Source organism: Enoplosus armatus, chromosome 9 (assembly GCF_043641665.1).
Source record: "Enoplosus armatus isolate fEnoArm2 chromosome 9, fEnoArm2.hap1, whole genome shotgun sequence".
NCBI lineage: Eukaryota > Metazoa > Chordata > Actinopteri > Centrarchiformes > Enoplosidae > Enoplosus > Enoplosus armatus.
In genome coordinates this window covers 1262098-1280063 of record NC_092188.1, presented here as the reverse complement: position 1 = coordinate 1280063, position 17966 = coordinate 1262098, and the positions used below count along the sequence as shown (strand labels likewise).

Below are 17966 nucleotides of genomic sequence, written 5' to 3'. Positions count from 1 at the left end.
GTCAAAACAATAGCACCTTCAGACCACGGCAAATTCCTTGTAATGTATGTTACTTGGCAATAAACAGTTTCTGATTCTGATTCTGATTCTGAGTCTGATTCTGATTCTGAGTCTGATTCTGATTCTGAGTCTGATGTTCCCAGTCGGTCATCCGTTGTTACAAAAGACGTTGCAACAAAGCCCTGTACATTCATGGTACCATGGTATTTAATTGGTCATTTGCTATGTAAGTCTGCACGGAGGTACACGGACGATAAGCCTACTGTACTTTGTGTTTGTGTTGACTTTGACCTTTGACCCCTGAAACTAAAATATATTTTTACAACTACACTTAACCATAAAACATAAAGATACATAAAAAAGATAAAGATCACCCACATCATCAGTTACCTTTACTGGCGTTTGAAGGACTTCATGTCTGCACATGTGGAAAATGTGTACACTTTAAACCACTTACATTTCAAATGAATTATTTCAGTCTGGTTTTAGTGGAATCGGTTGTTTTTGTTCACTGTTTTAACTTTTCAGCCTCCGACAAACAGTCTCCGGCTCTCCTCTGGACTGAGAGTGAAGGTTTGTCATTTTTGACCTCGGACTCTTTGTGATTAATAAGTGATGAAAAGTGACACGGACTGTTCCAGGATCTGCTCAGCTGCAGGATCAGCAGCTGGATGGATGCTCCTCCCAGCGCAGCTGTGTGAAGTCCAACAAAGTTAGAGATAACAAGACAGGAAAACAAATTATTTTACCATCAAAATAAAAGCATGAACTCAAAGCAGTTTCCCAACTCCCCAATGCGACTTTTACAAGATGTATTTATGACCCCTCATCACAGATTATGGCCTCTGTGGACGAGATTATGAGCAGTTAATCAAAAGATGACTCTTTGTAGAGGAGAGAGAATCAGATGACCCTCAAGTTTTTCCTGAAGCTTTGTGAGGGTCTTGAGCAGCAGTTTGGCGACTTTTATTTTGAAAAGAGAGAATGTGGTGTAGGTTGTGTGCGTGACAGCAGCTCCAACATAAAGCGGGATCAGCTGATGGGAACTGACTCACCACTTCCCGGACAACATGAAACCACATCGAGCTGAGAAAAGACACGAAACTGGATTTTGTTAATCTGACTTCAGTAGAGTCTGTTGGTACTGAGGACCAGGACCAGGACCAGGATCTGGATTCAGGTACGATTCGGATTTATCACCGAAATAAAACGTGAGAAGTTTCATCAAAGTTTCCACGTTCAGAGGAATCACATGTTGTTTGTTTCCTGCGGTTTCTGGAGAGGCGACTGACTGTCTGTTTCCTCACGTGTGAAGTTTGGTGTTTGGATGATGATGATGAGGATGATGAGGATGATGAGGATGATGATGACGATGAGGATGATGAGGATGATGAGGATGATGAGGATGAGGATGATGAGGATGATGAGGATGATGATGACGATGAGGATGATGAGGATGATGAGGATGATGATGACGATGAGGATGATAAACAGAATACAGGTCAGGACAATAATAATCCACACTGAGGCTCAGGAGGAAATGCAGTTTACATATCTGATCATGGAACACTGTATACAGATGTGGTCCAGCGGTGGAAAGTAACGAAGTACTTTTACTCAAGTACTGTACAGTTTTGATGTACTTACACTACATTTCAGAGGGAATCTATCTTGTACTTTTCACATTTATCTGACAGCTTTAGTGACTTTTCAGATTAAACTTTTACACAGAAGTTAAGTGACACATTGTTAACGGTTGAACTACCAAACATATATGAAGTATATATACACGTTACTGTAATATGTAGCCTTATTAGTCAGATAATATATATTATTAATAATCAGATAATATGGTAGCAGTCAGGACCATTCTGCTGCATATACTTATATACAGTATACATATACTGCTATACTTTGTTACACTTTTACTTGTAACAGAGTATTTTTGCAGTGTGATATGTACTTTTACTTCAGTGAAGGACCTGAATACTTCTTCCTCCAATGAAGTGGTTTCACATGCAGCACATACCTGACTCGCATGTCTGTGAAATCAGATTAAAGGGATGCTTCTCTGATGTTGTCGTGACTTGGTGCTGGCAGTCTCTACATGTCGTGTCCAGCAGAGAGGTGGAAGCCTCCGTCAAAGAGGTTTAAGAGCTGGAACAAAGGGAGACAGAGCGGATTTAACTGCCTTGTATTTGTTATATGTTGTCAGACTCTCGTGTGGATCCATGGCGGGAGTTTGAGAGCTCCTCCTCCTCCTCCTCCTCCTCCTCCTCCTCGCTGCCTGACCCAGACGTGACAGAGGAGGTGAAGATAAACCAGATTAAAGATGTTCGGCGGGGGTAGAGCCTCCTCCTCTGTCCTCCTGTCTCCTGGGAGGGAAACGGCAGCGTTGCAGGTCAACCCGGCCGACGTCCCCGCCCTGGAGATCAAACTGGGAGCGCTGGTGGTCCTGCTGTCCATCACACTGCTGTTTGGATTCGCCCCACTCTGTATTGTCCGGGGAGTGGGGTGCTGCAGTGTGGGCCCAGGTAAGGAGTCAGGTGCAGTGAGGACTAGTACTCCCGTCTGTACCAGGGGTCAGGCTGATCCCAGATCTTGGTCTTGCAGATTTGCGGCGCAGGCTGCTGAGTTTGATCAGCTGCTTTGCTGGAGGAGTTTTCTTGGCCACCTGTCTGCTGGACCTGCTGCCAGACTACCTGCAGGGCATCAACGAGGCCTTCAGCAACGCAGGAATCACAGTAAGATCCCACGAGACGGACTTTACACTGTTGGTCTTGTGAATACACATATAAACTCTTTCACACAGCACATAAAACTGCTGCTTCATAAAGACTCAAATCTTTACTCGCCAGTCAGTGAAACAGAAAACTCACGGGAGCTTTGGATTGAAGCTTTAAAGCCAGACCTCAACGTCAGGTTGTGTTTCTCCAAAAGTTGAATCCGTCAGGAAAGAAAGAAAAGAGAAAAGTGTGGAAAAAAAGAATATTTTTATGTAGCAGAAACGTGATTTTCATGCTTCCCTATTCTGTTAATAACCAGCCCCTCAGATGTATCTTCATTTGACCTGATGATGGCGCTAGATGACAAGTCAGGGGATCACCAGAGTCATTAGGCTTCACTGGGAACCCCCAACGTTTGTACCAGGTTCTATGTAGATGTTGAGATATTTCACTGGATACATGAAAACTCTGACCTGCTGGTGGCGCTAGAGGAAAGGTAAAAGGATCACTAAAGTCATTATGACTCTGGCACTGTGGGCACCTGACATATGAAATGGTAATCCATCCAACACTGTCCTCCCGAGAGCCCCCCCGCCAGCAGACAGAGAGGAAAGACTGAATGTGGAGCGTTTGTGGGAAACGGCTTCAAACTGTTCAGGAGGAAGGTCGATGCTGACTGTGTGTGTGTGTGTGTGTGTGTGTGTGTGTGTGTGTGTGTGTGTGTGTGTGTGTGTGTGTGTGTGTGTGTGTGTGTGTGTGTGTGTGTGTGGGGGGGGGGGGGGGGGGGAGGTGTTTAACGGGAATCACTGTCCTCCCTCACAAATAGTATTGAATTAACCTCCAGATGCTTCAACAGGCAAAAGTTAAATACTGCAGTGTGTGTGTGTGTGTGTGTGTGTGTGTGTGTGTGTGTGTGTGTGTGTGTGTGTGTGTGTGTGTGTGTGTGTGTGTGTGTGTGTGTGTGTGTGTAAGTAACCCTCGCTCTCCTTTTTCTTCCCACACTTCCTGTCTTACACCACAGAGTGTTTGATGTCTTTTATGCTGCCCTCCAGCACTTGTAAATTCAGCCTGTCAGGCATTGCAGTGCTTTTAATTTGAAACAAACAAAAACAGAAGTTATGGAGTTTTTAATTTGTTTGGTTTTTGTTTTTGTTTTTTTTATGTTTCATGTCGTATTACACATTTTCTGACAAACTCACTATAAACTACCTGCTCTGCAGAAAACATGGATATGGATACAGGCATATTAAGGTTTGCATGATAAGAATATTTGAGGAATCAATAACTGATGATAAACACTGATGTTTTTGCTATTTTGAAATGTGAAAGTTTCCAGTTAAGAGTTCATTCTTCATGTGAAACGTGGACTCTGGTGGTTCACAGCTGATTTAACCGCCAGCTAATGACCAAACATTTGTTAGCTAGCGAGCTGAAATGTCCGGGTGTCCTTCACCCGTGAAGTATCTTCATATTTTTAGCAACAAGTCAGCACATTATATGAAACGGACTCTTCTTCATCGTTATCTCTGATCTGAATCTTCTCCACATCCGCTGTTTTCACTCTTCAGCAGTTTTGTCGTCCTGTGTCGACAGAGATGTTGACAGCAGATCGATCTTTGCGACTTCACAGACGTTATAAATTCATAAAACCAGTGTGGGAGCGTGCCACATTGCAGAGGGTACTGAAGGTTTGCAGCTTGCAGTGACTTGGTCTTATTTGGCACATGGCTATCATGTGGAAGTGTATTGATTTGTTCTTAGTTCTAATTTTTAGAAATTATAAAAATTTCCCTCTTTTCTGTATTTAAATAGTTGACACTTCATCTCCTTTCACTGCTTACACTTCAACTGACTCTAAGGTCTTTTAACTATTAGATTTCAAATGTCATTTCAACTCCTGTAGGTGTTTTACACTTCGTTCTTGCACCTCAACTGACGCTTTCAGCTCTTCCATTTTAGCTGCCACTTCAACTCCTTTCAGAGCTGTCAACCTAAAGGAATACTTTGACATGTTGGGGAATACGCTTATTCGCTTACAGTGAGTTAGATGTTCAGATTGATATCACTCTCTTGTCCATACGGTAGATATGAAGCTACAGCCGGCTAGTTAGCTTAGCTTAGCATAGACTGGAAACAAGGGGAAACAGCTAGCCTGGCTCTGTCTGGTAACACCTACCAGCACCTCTAAAGCTCTCTGAACACGTTGTATCTCGTCTGTTTACTACGTACAAAAACCTTGTGTACTTTTAGCTCAAAGTACCTGCATCTTCTTTCTTGGAAAAGTCTTAATGTTTTTCTGATGGGAGTCTTTGAAAATTGAGACAGATACAAACCGGTCTGTCTACGGTTTGTGGTTTAACTGGACTGAACTGTGTTCTTCTTCTCTCCTCGCAGCTCCAGTTCCCTCTGCCTGAGTTCATCATGGCCATGGGCTTCTTCCTGGTGCTGGTCCTGGAGCAGATCGTCCTGGCCTTCAAGGACCAATCATCCTCTCACATGGAGGAGCGTCGGGCTCTGCTGGTGGACTCCAGCGTCCAGACAAATGACAGGAACGGTCATCATCACTCCCACCGCCGTCGTGAGTCAGAGGAGTCCAGTGGCGGCCACTTCCACGTGGACTTCGGCTCCCAGTCCGCCCTGCGCGCCTTCATCCTGGTCTTCTCGCTGTCTCTGCACTCTGTGTTTGAGGGTTTGGCTGTGGGGCTGCTGGAGGAGGGGAAGGAGGTGCTGGAGATCTGCCTGGCGCTGATGATCCACAAGAGCGTCATTTCCTTCAGCCTGGCCTTTAAGCTGTCCCAGGGCCGGCTGCGGCGGTCGGTGGTGGCCGGCTGCCTGCTGCTGTTCGCGGTCATGTCCCCGCTGGGCATCGGCGTGGGCATCGGCCTCACCGAGACCAAAGCGTCCCCGCAGCACCAGCTGGCCCGCTGCACGCTGGAGGGGCTGGCGGCAGGAACCTTCATCTACATCACCTTCATGGAGATCCTGCCGCACGAGCTCGGCTCCGCCAGGAACCGCATCCCCAAGGTGGCCATGCTGCTGGTGGGCTTCGCTTTGGTCACCGCCGTGCTCTTCATCAAACTGTAACCATGGAAACAGACATTTGGCAAGAAAGTCTGTCATGAAACCGAGAGTTCTCACGTTTGACGGCCAGCGTGTCAATGTGATGCTACGTATCAGAGCGTTAACAGACCTCTGCCTGTCGGCTAAAAGCTTAAAATCTCTATTTCAGAACATCACAGACCTGAAAACAGGTCGGGATAAGGAATCCAATCCCTTTAAAGCTCTTTAACGTTTCGGAAAATAATGAATATGCGTCATAAAAATACATACTTGCTGTGCTTTTGAACCTCAGTCACGTAGACTCCATAATGACGTCGTTTAAAGGAATATTTCACCTAAACTCTGAGCATGAACAGGCTCCTCTGTGGGCTTGAAAGCAGCCTCTGAAAGTCTACTATGAACTGTTCAGAGTGACCTTTCAAGCCTACAGTGGGACAGGATCCGACACTAAAAACATCGATTTTAAGGGAAGTATCCCTCTAAATGTGCAAAGTATCAGTACGAGGCCCAACATCAGCTCAGAGTCCTGCTTTTCACCAGGAGGTAATGAGGCTTCGCTCAGATGTTTGTTTGCTCTTTAATCTGTTTCTCATCATGCCATAAAGTGGGAAATGTCAGTTGCAGAAAGTTGCCTCGGAATGACCTGCAAAGCTGAAACTATGAGATTAATTCATTATCCTTATTGCTCCATTACTATTAATCTATTGGTTATTTTTTAAATAATTGTTTAACTGTTGATCAATATAAGATCAGTAAATGGCTCTGAGACCAACCGAAACCCCGAAATATTCAGTTTACAAAAATAGGAAACCAAGAAAAGCAGCAAAACCTGCACATTTGAGAAACTGGAAGCAGAAAATGTTAGTTTTAAAATGAATTACTTAAATGGTTTTGAGTAACTAAACATAACGTTTTTGCTGTGTGGTTTTTTTCTCCCGTTCTCTGGTGCTTTCACGGCCACGTGGACCCCGACCCTAAACTACTCTGACCAGTCAGATATGTGTCTTTATGCACAGGACAATCGTAAGATATGAGTGTTAAGGAGAAAGCCAGTAGTTTCCACACCGTCCCCTCCCAGTATGACGACAAACATCTCACATGATCATACAGGTCGTATCTTCACAATCTCTCGTTAGTTCAGAATTCCAAAAATAGCAAATATCTGCAACTAAAAGCATAAATTTCGGTTTGTAGTGTTGAAAATGTGTCCTTACAGAGCTGGAGACAGACGTGAGAATGTGTGATTTCTCATCTTCGATGAAGCGGCAGAAACAGAAAACACTTTGTGTCGTTCAGCGGGAAAAACTCCAACTTCTCCTCCTTTCACTTCACTTAAAAGAAGTCTTTTATTTCGCCGAAGCTCTGCAGAGAAACGCTGCGCTGGACAAACACAATGAGCTGCTTGTTGTTGTTCAGTCAGAGGGAATTTACTACAGAGCCGGACACTGAAAGGTCAGAGCCGGCGGTTGGAAACCTTGTATCTCCTATTTAAGATCAGCTTTCATTTATTTTTGACATCACTCAAATTGCTTTAACAGAGCAGAAATCATGAACATGCGGTGTCGATGTAACGAGTGGTGTGTTTTAGACAATGGCACTTAGAAATGTATTTTTGTAATTATAAAACCAAAGTCATTTTAAAGACTGCAGTATTTTCATCTTTGTGTTGAATGTGTGAAATATGTCATATTTTGTATTGTGATTATACTTGAAAGACTGAATTGAACACTAAATACTTTTTCAGATCATGCACTGACTTGTTTCAAATTAAAAGTTGACATATTCACAAGATTTATTTTGTAAAACTCACAGGTCAGAAATCAGTTATAAATAGTTTTGGAAAAATAGTGTTTTGTCCAAAACTAAAATTAGTGTACCTTCCAACTTCCCACACATCTGAAAATGTGTTGATAGGTGGCCTTTTTTTCATATTGAAAGGAATAATTTCTCCAAATGTGTAGGACTGCTGTGGTGTGTAAATGTTACTCACAGAGTTATATAGTAATTTCTTATAATAAGTGTAAAAATACTGAAACCACGTTATTTCCAGTATCATTTTATTTCTTAATTCTTTTTTTTTCACGTTCATATTTTACATGTAAAACCAGATTCTTGTTTGTTTTTTAGCCATACACATAATCACTACTGTACTGCTGCTTTTTATCATTTAATTTGTCATGAGGAGGTTCTCCAGTGATTTAGTATTGTACTTTCATAAAGCTGGGGGGGGGGGGGCTCATGAAAGACCGATAAAAACATTAAAATCACATGTCTGTCATGACTGATGGAGGATGAACAGTTTAAAGGTTCTTACTGATGTTTTTTGGATGTTTCCTTCCTTCCAGACAGCCTCTGGGTTTCAGCCACTTCAGAATATGAACAGGACACAACTTCCAGTTCATGAGTTCAGTGCTGCAGTTTGGAAGCCGACTCTGAAGTCTCGGATGTTGGAGCTTCAGCACCACATGAACGCACCACACTATAAGACCCACTTACTATCTTTTTGTGGTCTTCATTGGTAGATGGAGTTTACTCAGTTTGCTTGTTCATCTATTTTTTATTTTCTTCGTTAAAAACATGTTTTGACAGTTGATGTTGACGAGGCACGATGTGCAACAAAGGTCTCCTGCTGGAGTCAAACCAGGGTTGTTGTGGTCATGTGGCCTGAGCTGCAACCACTCAGCTACCAGGATCTGAGACTGCTTTTAAAAACAGAAGTAGCAGTTTTCCACCAGAATCATTCTTTGTAATAACATTTAGACCACCGTGTAGAGAGATACAATTTATTCAAATAATAAAAAACATTTAAATCAATAAATATAGTGTGAAAAAAGATTGTGTGTCTATTGAACATTTCTTACGATAGTGACCTCTAAAATAGAGTATTTCTAAAAATCCTGGTTATTATGAGAAATACCCTCCTTCCAGGCATAATGTCTATTAAGTAGCCTAATGCTTATTTGTGGTGTTTTGTATTACCTAGTAATAAGTATTAAAAATGTATTAAAAATAATTTCTGTAATTTTGATTATATGGGCTTCAACCTGCCTTTAAATGGAGGAATTCATCTTTTTGTCAGGGGAGTTTGTCCTCCTCTGCCTTCAGGCTGAAGTTTCAACCAGCTCCAGACCGTGACCTCTGACCCCTGACCTTGCTATAGCAAAGGTGGAGCAGGTGAACCCCCCACATGGATTAGAAAAGAGAGACATTTTAATCAGGACACTTAAACTCACTCAGGAAGTTGACTTGTGTGCTTTCAGCTCTTCAGAGTGCAGTAGCAGTCATCTGCCGGCAGGGCGCGCGCTGCCACTTTCTCTTAAAAATCAAAGGTTGTCTGTGTTTGACAGGATGGCTCACTCGGTAGACTGAAGTAATAACCAGATCGACCGTCTGAAGGTGGGCGTTCACACCTCGCCCCTGCGCCTTGTTCTTATTTGACTTCTCACACACGAGCTGTTACCATAGAGACCGAACTATACAGACCTGAAACACATCTACCTTCCCATAACAGAACTCTTAGATGCCAGTTTAGGAAGTGCAAGACTTCATTAATAGATTGGAAAAATGTAATTATGGACTACATTATTTTTCACAATTGTTATTTTTTTTTTTATTATTATCATGAATTGGGGATGATTTAGAAGCTTTAGTAGACAAGGGTTCAATTTCCCCTTCTCTATTTTTGTTTGTCAAACTGTTTGTGGGTACCCATATTGAAATTAAGTTAAAGGCAAATAAATGAAACGTTCACATGTTGTGTCATATGAACACATTCGGGGCAGCGCACGCTGACTGACACTTGCGGTCGCCAGAAGCAGCTGTAGAGTGAGAGCTCTTCACTTTCACGCGCCTCTCTGGTGAAAATCGTTCCACTACGTCAAGTCGTCCCGTCCGCTCGGTGAAGATGTCTGCGACGGGTACAGGCGGCTGTGGACCCGGACCCGGACCCACCTCGGGCTCCGGGTCCGGGGCTTCCAACCCCCGAAAGTTTAGCGAGAAGATAGCGCTGCATACCCAGCGACAGGCCGAGGAGACAGCCGCCTTCCAGGAGGTTATGATGGACATCACCTCGACCAGGGTAAGTCTGAGACGGAGGCAGGAGGAGGAGAGCTGCCCGGAGGAAGAGAGGCCTTGCCTGGGCTTGTCAGGCTCTAAGATAATGTTACCTGCTGCCTCTACATGGCGCTCTGCTTAGAATTGGTGCATTCGTAGTGAATAACAACATAACACGACTAAGTCTGTAGTTTTTGTTTGCGATATACTGTTCGCAGAAAATGTTGTTGCCTCTTGTTGTCCATTTCCGATACGTCGTTAGCGTAGTTAGCAAGCATTAGCTGCGAGGGCTAACTTGGCTTGTTTACTATGTTACGTTAACGTCGCTGTCACTCTGCTAGCCTCGATACGTTCGGTTCACCGCCTGAGAGAACGTCCCGCCAAACTCCGTTCAAAATCTGGATCTTCAGGGTGGCGTTACGTATTACCACACATATGTTTAATAAAAAAAAAACGAATTAAGATATTTCGCAAATAATGTTGCTCTGATAAATTCGGCATTCAAGTGAGAGACACAATAGCAGTTCAATTCATGACAGTAATTTTTAACTTTATAAATTGTATCACGCCTCTCGCAGGGCAGCTATCGCTAACTTAACTGATAACGTTAACGTAATACCGAATAAAAAGGTTTGCTTTTTATGGATTGTCTGTTTTTAGTGAATTGGATCTATGCCGTTTTAAATATTAGAACCAAACGACGAATTTTAAGGACTTAAAGTCGCGATTCATGTGGTGTACAGCCTTAACAAGAATGCTTACTTTATATTATATTTTTCTGAATGGGGTTTGACGTTACGGTATTCAGATGCGAGTTAGGACGTAAGCTAATACCTATGGGTGCTAGCTGGGCTTTTGCTTAATTTTCGTTATTTAAAGTCTGTGAACTTACATTAGGCAGTCAGTTGGCAGTATAAACATTAAGTATTAAGCTGATATTTAGAGTGAGTTTACACGGACACAAATGCTAAGTGATTATTAGCCAAGTTAGCTAAACCAGGATATGTTGTTTTGAGTCTGTATCGTTAGTTGTCCCGCTGTGGGCGTACGGCTCCTGCAGAAGCTGTCAGTGACAGCAAAAGACGGAATATCAAAGCTTATTATAACTTATTTAATTCACTCATTTATGTCATCACTTAACTTGATTTAAATGTATTAAAGTAATCTGAAGTAGCTGCCAAGAGGGTGGTGACTGTCCTGGTAAAAGGTGAAGTTTGGACAAGCAGCAGAACTCCTCAGATGAGTTGTCCTTGGACTAAACCTTGACCAGGTGGCCTCAGGTCTAATATTTATCTCTCTGGACTCTTTGATGTGGAACATGTTAGAACTTAGTGTCAAGTTTTGTCTTTTATAAATCATTAATCATTTTATTTATTTTCTTGTTAGTCCTGTACAAATGCAAGGTTTGTTTTTGCTTTGCTCATTTTTGTATATTAATATAAAGTAATTGGTTGTTATGTAAGTTACTTTGAATAGTAAACTGTACCAGACATTTGGGCAATATCTTTTTACATTTTAAAGAGTAAATGATGAAACATTTGAACCAAAAAGTTGAAAGGCTGGCGTTAAGTTTCAGCTTAAACTGAGTCTAACCACCCTTTTAATCCCTCCCATGCAGCTGTTGTCAGGCTGTATTTTAAATGTATGTTGCTGTGGTCTTTCTTCATAAAATTGCTTATTTCTGAACAGGGCTGCATAATGAATCGCAAAATAACCCACAAAGTTGATCAGGTGTGATATTGACATTTTGTGTTTCTTTGGTGCGTGTTGACAGGTGAACTGTCTGGCCAATCACAGCCTGTGTTTACTTTAGCTCGCTGTGATTCTCTGCTTCCCAAACACAGATATGACCTCAAGTGAGAGCAGACATGAGGCAAAATTCTTGTTTGAAGTATTATTATTAGTAGTATTAGTATTAGTATTACTGAGTTAGTGTTATTTGTAGTTAGCTTAGAAGACACTAGCGTTGGGCGATATGACAGTGTACAGACTGTGAGGCTGTCAGAGATTTTGCCCTACTGTTTATACCTGGTTTCTCTCCTTTAATCCTGCTTAACTTAACTTGTCTGATCAAATAATAAGTAAACAGGACTGAAAACTGGAGCATGGAGTACCAACTTCCAGCACTTCACCAGTTTTCAATACTACAGTCAGTACTCCAAAGTGCTGAGGTCCACCCCCACAGCCCTGTGGATGAATGAATGAATTGAAGGAATGAAGGAAATGATCTGGGTTATTGATTTTAGTCATAAATCATGCAGCAGTGCCTCTGACACAGTTTCAGATGACAGAAAGACTAAATGACTGTAATTTAGCGTTGTGGTTTCTCCAGCAGTGTCTATTCTGATAATAGTAATTTTTCTGACAAAAATGTTTCCGGTTTTAGTTACTTAAATGTGAGGATTTGATGCTTTTCTTTGCCGTCTGTGACAGTAAACTGAAGATCTTTGGGTTTTTGACTGTTGGTCGAATAAAACCAGAAATTTGAATACATTTCCTAGGGCTGTGAGAAGTTGTAACTTTACTACGTTTTGTTTTCTGTTAGAAACGCTAGTAGGTCTGAAATAATACCTCAATACAGTTCAACAGCAGCACAAATTGCAGCCTGTTTCAATAGAAACCTGAAGATTAGAAAGTTCTGCATGAAGCATTAATACTCATTTATCTGTCCGATCACATGGAGATGCCGACACAAGCCCAGCTGTTCAACATATAACCTGACGGAGCTGTTTGCATCGACTATTACCGCAAATCGAATGTACAAAGTGATCGATCAATCATTGTCACCTGCTGAATCAGACAGATTCTGACGCATCGCTTCTCGTTATCAATGTAGTGATTGGATGTTGGTCTGAGCAGTGAGCTCTCTCCTTCAGTACGCAGCCTTTGCTGTGTGAATTAGTGCCTCTGCTTGTTTTTCCTGAAACTTGTCACTATTTTTTTCAGATTAGTAGACCAAATAATTGATCAGTGAATTGTAAAATTAGTAGATAGGTTAATCAACAATGAAAATGATTGTTAGTCGCAGCCCTGTTTCAGATTTCATGTCTGAAAAGGGCTTCTGACACACACACACACACACACCACCTCCTCCTCCTCCTCCTCCTCCTCCGTCATTTACTGACAATACCACCCTTTTGGGTTTTGTCTCTTCTGGGAATTCCTTTTGCCTCTGTCCTTTATACACACACACACACACACACACACACACTGCAGTAAGAGTGTGTGGGTGGTCCAATCAGCTAATAGCATCAGGGTGTGTGTTGGTAGCAGCAGTAGCTCCATGTCGAAGCTGTTCAGTATTGATATGCTGTTTCTCTCTGACAGTTTTCATTTTCTACTGGGAAGAAACAGAAATCATCATGTTTTGTTTTCGTTAGCTTACAATGAGCCCTTCATACAGAGGGAGCAGGTCCTCCTCCACACAGCCCGCCATGTTGCACCGCCATGTTTCTACAGTAGCCCAGAATGGACAAACCAAACACTGGCTCTAGAGAGGGCCCTTCGTGTTTTTACGTTGAAGTGGCAGCTTGAATTTGCCACTTAAGCCTATACACAGGTTAACACCTTTTAATGTTGCCGCTGGTTAATTACTTTATATTCTATATATATTCTCCTGGGTGGTTTGTGAATTTCCCCCTAGATTAATAAAGTTTCTTAACTGATAATAATACTCATAATTTACTAGTTGATTATGTTTTGTATTATTGATCTGAGTCTGCAAAATGACTAAGGGTATTAAATGAATGTAGTGCAGTAAAGTACAATAGTACAAAGTACAATATGTTGTGGAGTAGAAGAATAAAGTAGCAGAAAATGGAAAGACCTCAAAATAGTAATTGAGTGCAGTACTTATAAATATACGTAGTTAAATTCCAGCCTCAGTGTGTAATATATACAAAAAGTAAAAATAACAGTGAAGCATAAAGTGTGCAGCAACCACTTCTCAACTTAGTCCTGAATATGTGATCAGATATTGTGACCAGGGCTGCAACTAATTATTATTTTTATTATTGAAATAATAATACAAAAGTCCCTTCATGGAAAAAATGCCTGTCTTTCTTTCCAAAACCCAAATATTTTGAATTAACTCTCATTTCAGACTAAAACCAGCAAATAATGATGTTTGAGAAGCTGCAACCAGAGACATTCTGGCAATCTGATCTGATCAATCAATTATCCAAATTGTTTTTGGTAATCCATTTTATTAATAACTTAATAAAACCTTTTTCAGCTTTAGTTTTGAAAGGCAGAAGGATGTAATTCTTTCTTTGTGGATTAGAGCCCATTGGCCAATATCAGGTTGAGATCATTGTTGAAGTGGAAACGGTGCAGGCAGCGTCGTAATGAAAATCAAATGAGCCGTGATGCTAACGTGTTTTTTGTATATAATAAATATAAAAATCAAAACCTTGAAAATATGGCTCCATTAATCATTGCTGTCCAGTTGCAGCCATTAACTTTTCAGATGAGTTAAAGACCGTATTCTTAGTTATAGTTGCGGCTCCAGGGCAGAACAGTGACTTCTGGAGCCTCAGGAGGAACAGGAATAGGGACTTTCAGAGGTTTCACTGGTTTGATTAACAAGGATTTACTGTTGGCCACTGGCTTTAAATTCCTCCATCCTCACTGATAAATAGGAAATTGTCTTCAGTATCTGTATTAATCCAGGAAAAAGTGACCATTTGAATGACGCCATGAAGGTAACAGCTCAGTTAAAGTGTTGACATGGCTGTCAGGGTCCTCGTTCTACCAAAAAACATGATTACATGTCAACAATTATTATTGTCACAATTAATCGCTGAATCTTTTAGTCTATAAGATGTCAAAAAATTGTGCTTCTTTTGTCCAACCAACAGTCCAAAACCCAAAGACTCTTCATTTACTGTCATAAACGACAAAGAAAAGCAGCAGGTCCTCACACTTTAGAAGCTGGAACCAGCAAACGTTTTTTGCTTGAAAAATGACTAAAACGATTTTGATTATCAAAATAGTTGCAAACAAACTTTCTTTCGATCGATTAATCGCGTAATCGTTGCAGCTCTAATTATATGAGATGTCAGTTGACATGTGTGCGTTGGCACTGGGAGATAGGACATGTCCCCACCGGCGTGTCGGCCTACGGCACATAGAAAGCTATGTGTCATGATGCTGTTTAGGCTTGCGGTGTTGAATATTAAAATAGGAGTGAGTAAGAAACTGTATTTATTGTGGTCTGTTTAATAAGGTCCGTATTGGTGCTAATGCTAATCTGAGTCTAGTAGTCACTAGCAGTAAGATGATTTGGGACTGTTAAATAAAATAAAAGGGGACTACAACTCAAGCTCTGCTTTGCTTTGGTGGCGCAGCGGTTAGCACTGTCGCACAGTAGGTAGAGCAGGGTAGAGTGGGTAGGCGGTTCGATCCCCGGCTCCCCCCGTCATGTCGAAGACACTGAACCAGCACCTTGCGCGGCAGCTGGGTCCCCATCGGTGTGTGAATGTGTGATGGGGACCTGATCTGTAAAGCACTATGTAAGGAAGACCATTTAGCACAGTCTTTATTTTCCTCTGATAACTTGAGTGATCAGATTATATTCCAAAGTGTAGATGTTGTGTGAAGCTGAAGCTGCTGAAGAGGGATCCAGAGGCTGCTGCTGTTCACCCTGTAGTCACTGTGACTGAATAATCAGTCATTTGGTGTCACTTTGTAAGTGTTGTGTTGCTGTATTACAGGTGTTGTCCAGCCTGCAAACAGTGGTTACTGTCTGAGTGAACTGAGCACTTTGTTGGCTGTAAGGTTTGTCTGAGTCATAAGACGTTTTGTTTTTTGAGATCAGTGTTTCTTCATCTCTCTCTCTCTCTCTGCAGTTGTTTTAACCATCTTTCCTCTCGAAGTTTTCATCTGTCCTGATTGGACATATTTCAGTGTTTCTTTAGTTCTCAGAATCAAGTCCAGTTGTGATGCATTTCCTGGAGTTTGTCTGGAACTTCCTGGAGCAAAAAACGAAGCCTTGAAAATGCAATATTGCTCAAAGACAGATCTTTGTTTACCATATTTAATTAGATTATGAATGTAGGGAACATAGGGCTGTTCCGATCGACCCCCAAAGCGGTCGACTTAGAGCAAACACTGTGTTGCTGTCATCCTCTAAGATGCCGCTTTAATGTTAATAATGTTGGGTTACTAGTCTACTGACTGTGTACTATTTCATGGGCTATTTTTGGGGTAATGCATATATAATAAAAAAAAAACCCTGCAGCATTTGAATACTGTGACTGATGATGATGATGGAGCTCTTCAGTAAATGACTCAGCTGCTGTGGTTTGTCATATCAAAGGGCTGACTCAGCACTCTCTGAGTTGTTCATACTCTCACTCAGAGCAACTGTACAGCCAAAAATCTTTATTTATTTTTTGAAGAGAATGATTGAATCCTAAACCTGACTGTGGCTGAACCTCGTCACTCATCCACCAGTTCACTGTGGGAATGATTCTCGTCTCTGGACAATAATTAGTTTGCTGACAACAGCAGAGCTCAGAAACACTGAGGCTGTTATGATAGATTAAATGAGTTCATCACACAGAAACTAGGCCTGTGTGTGTGTGTGTGTGTGTGTGTGTGTGTGTGTGTGTGTGTGTGTGTGTGTGTGTGTGTGTGTGTGTGTGTGTGTGTGTGTGTGTGTGTGTGCACATGCTCTAAATATATACTTATATCAGTCCATGTATTGATCTTTGAAGTGAATCTGGTTCACAGAAGGTTTAAAAGAACCCATACAGCATTAAGTGACCATCATTAATTAGCCTTTTAGTCATTATTTAATAGGCTATTTAAAGTTATAAAATATTTTCCTTCACAGGATGGAGGATTCAATGTGTGTCAGCCTACGAAGTGTGAGTCGTCGTGCTCTGTTGTTGTTTGTGCTGCTACTGCACATGTAAAAAAAACATTTGTTGTAGGTCTATCAATAGTTTTTTAATGGGCCACAGACATTCGTCCATTCTAAATAGTCCATTTTAATCTTGTCTGTTAACGTTAATGATCGCTTAACGAGGGTTATCGGTCAGAAAAAACATCGAAATTAGCAAAATTAACCTATTGCAAAAGGAAGTCAGAGGTCAGCCGGGAAGCTTGTTTTGTTAGTTTCTAAAACTCTTTGGTGGCTGAGGCCTTTTCCCTCCTGTAGTCCAGTTTTGTGATGTGAACTACTGTAAAAACCAGTATAATAATTATAATAATTACTTCCCTCTGTTGGAGCTGTATTTTTCTCTCCGGGCCAAACAGAGCCAGCAAAATGAAACTAGATTAAAAGTAAAATCAGAACAGCTAGAAGTGAGCCGTTTAACATCGACAATATGAGGTCGACAGTAAGCACCAACTGAACTAAATGTGGCTTGTAATGTTCTGCTGTCCAGTACAGCACTGCAAACAAATACTAGTACACTGACTCCAGGTCTGTATAGTGTTCTAGAGTTGTGCTGAACTTAAAGTAAGAGTAAAGTTTGAATAAGAGTATGAATATAAAGTAAAGAATGAAGCCAAATGGTATAATTTCACTGTATTTCATTGGTAAGTGTTAGCCTGCCTGGCTAACTGTCTTTGTACCTACTTGCAACATATGACACATGAATGCAAACTATTGTCAGGAGGAAATGGAGTCTGTTTAAATCACACTGTATATACATGTCTCCATTTATTAAAGGACACTATCAAGAAGCAGCTTGCACCTTTTTAACATCACATGTCTCTTTCTCTAAACATGATGTCAGATGTTCAAAGGTACAGACCTACAGAAAATACACAACCAACAGGAGCACACTGTAGGCTAGATTTTAGTGATAAAATAAAACACAGATTTAAGAAATTACTACTGGATTATCTCAGTACTTCATTCATGGTTCTGATGATGTGGCTCGTAACGTAGCAGTTAACAACCCGCCTTTTCCCCAGTGTTAACAGAGACAGGTGTGAGACAATCATTTACATGCAGCTACACACGGCTGTCAGCCAGAGGTGCATGCTGGGAGTTCTTCTTAAAGGGCAATGTGTGTGTTTTTCTGGGCAACTCTGGCATTACCGGTTATAACTCGTGATTTGACATCATGGCACACTGAGGGCATTATCACAGCTGTATAGTTAACATGATGT

General features: G+C 41.4%; 2 protein-coding genes across 2 annotated transcripts in view; both read left to right on the top strand.

Annotated features, from left to right (window-relative positions):
• The first annotated feature begins 2332 nt into the window (after positions 1 to 2332).
• Positions 2333 to 5817, top strand: LOC139290639 (zinc transporter ZIP1-like). Its single transcript, XM_070912476.1, has 3 exons — positions 2333 to 2534; positions 2614 to 2744; positions 5121 to 5817. Exons 1-3 carry the CDS (start codon positions 2333 to 2335, stop codon positions 5808 to 5810), a joined length of 1023 nt encoding a protein of 340 aa, XP_070768577.1. The 3' UTR covers positions 5811 to 5817.
• Positions 5818 to 9690: 3873 nt separating this feature from the next.
• LOC139290453 (CREB-regulated transcription coactivator 2) overlaps positions 9691 to 17966 on the top strand; it is a 29448-nt gene continuing 21172 nt past the window's right edge. Inside the window, exon 1 of the mRNA XM_070912237.1 lies at positions 9691 to 9864. Within this exon, the coding sequence (XP_070768338.1) occupies positions 9691 to 9864 (174 nt within the window). The remainder of the gene's footprint in view (positions 9865 to 17966) is intronic.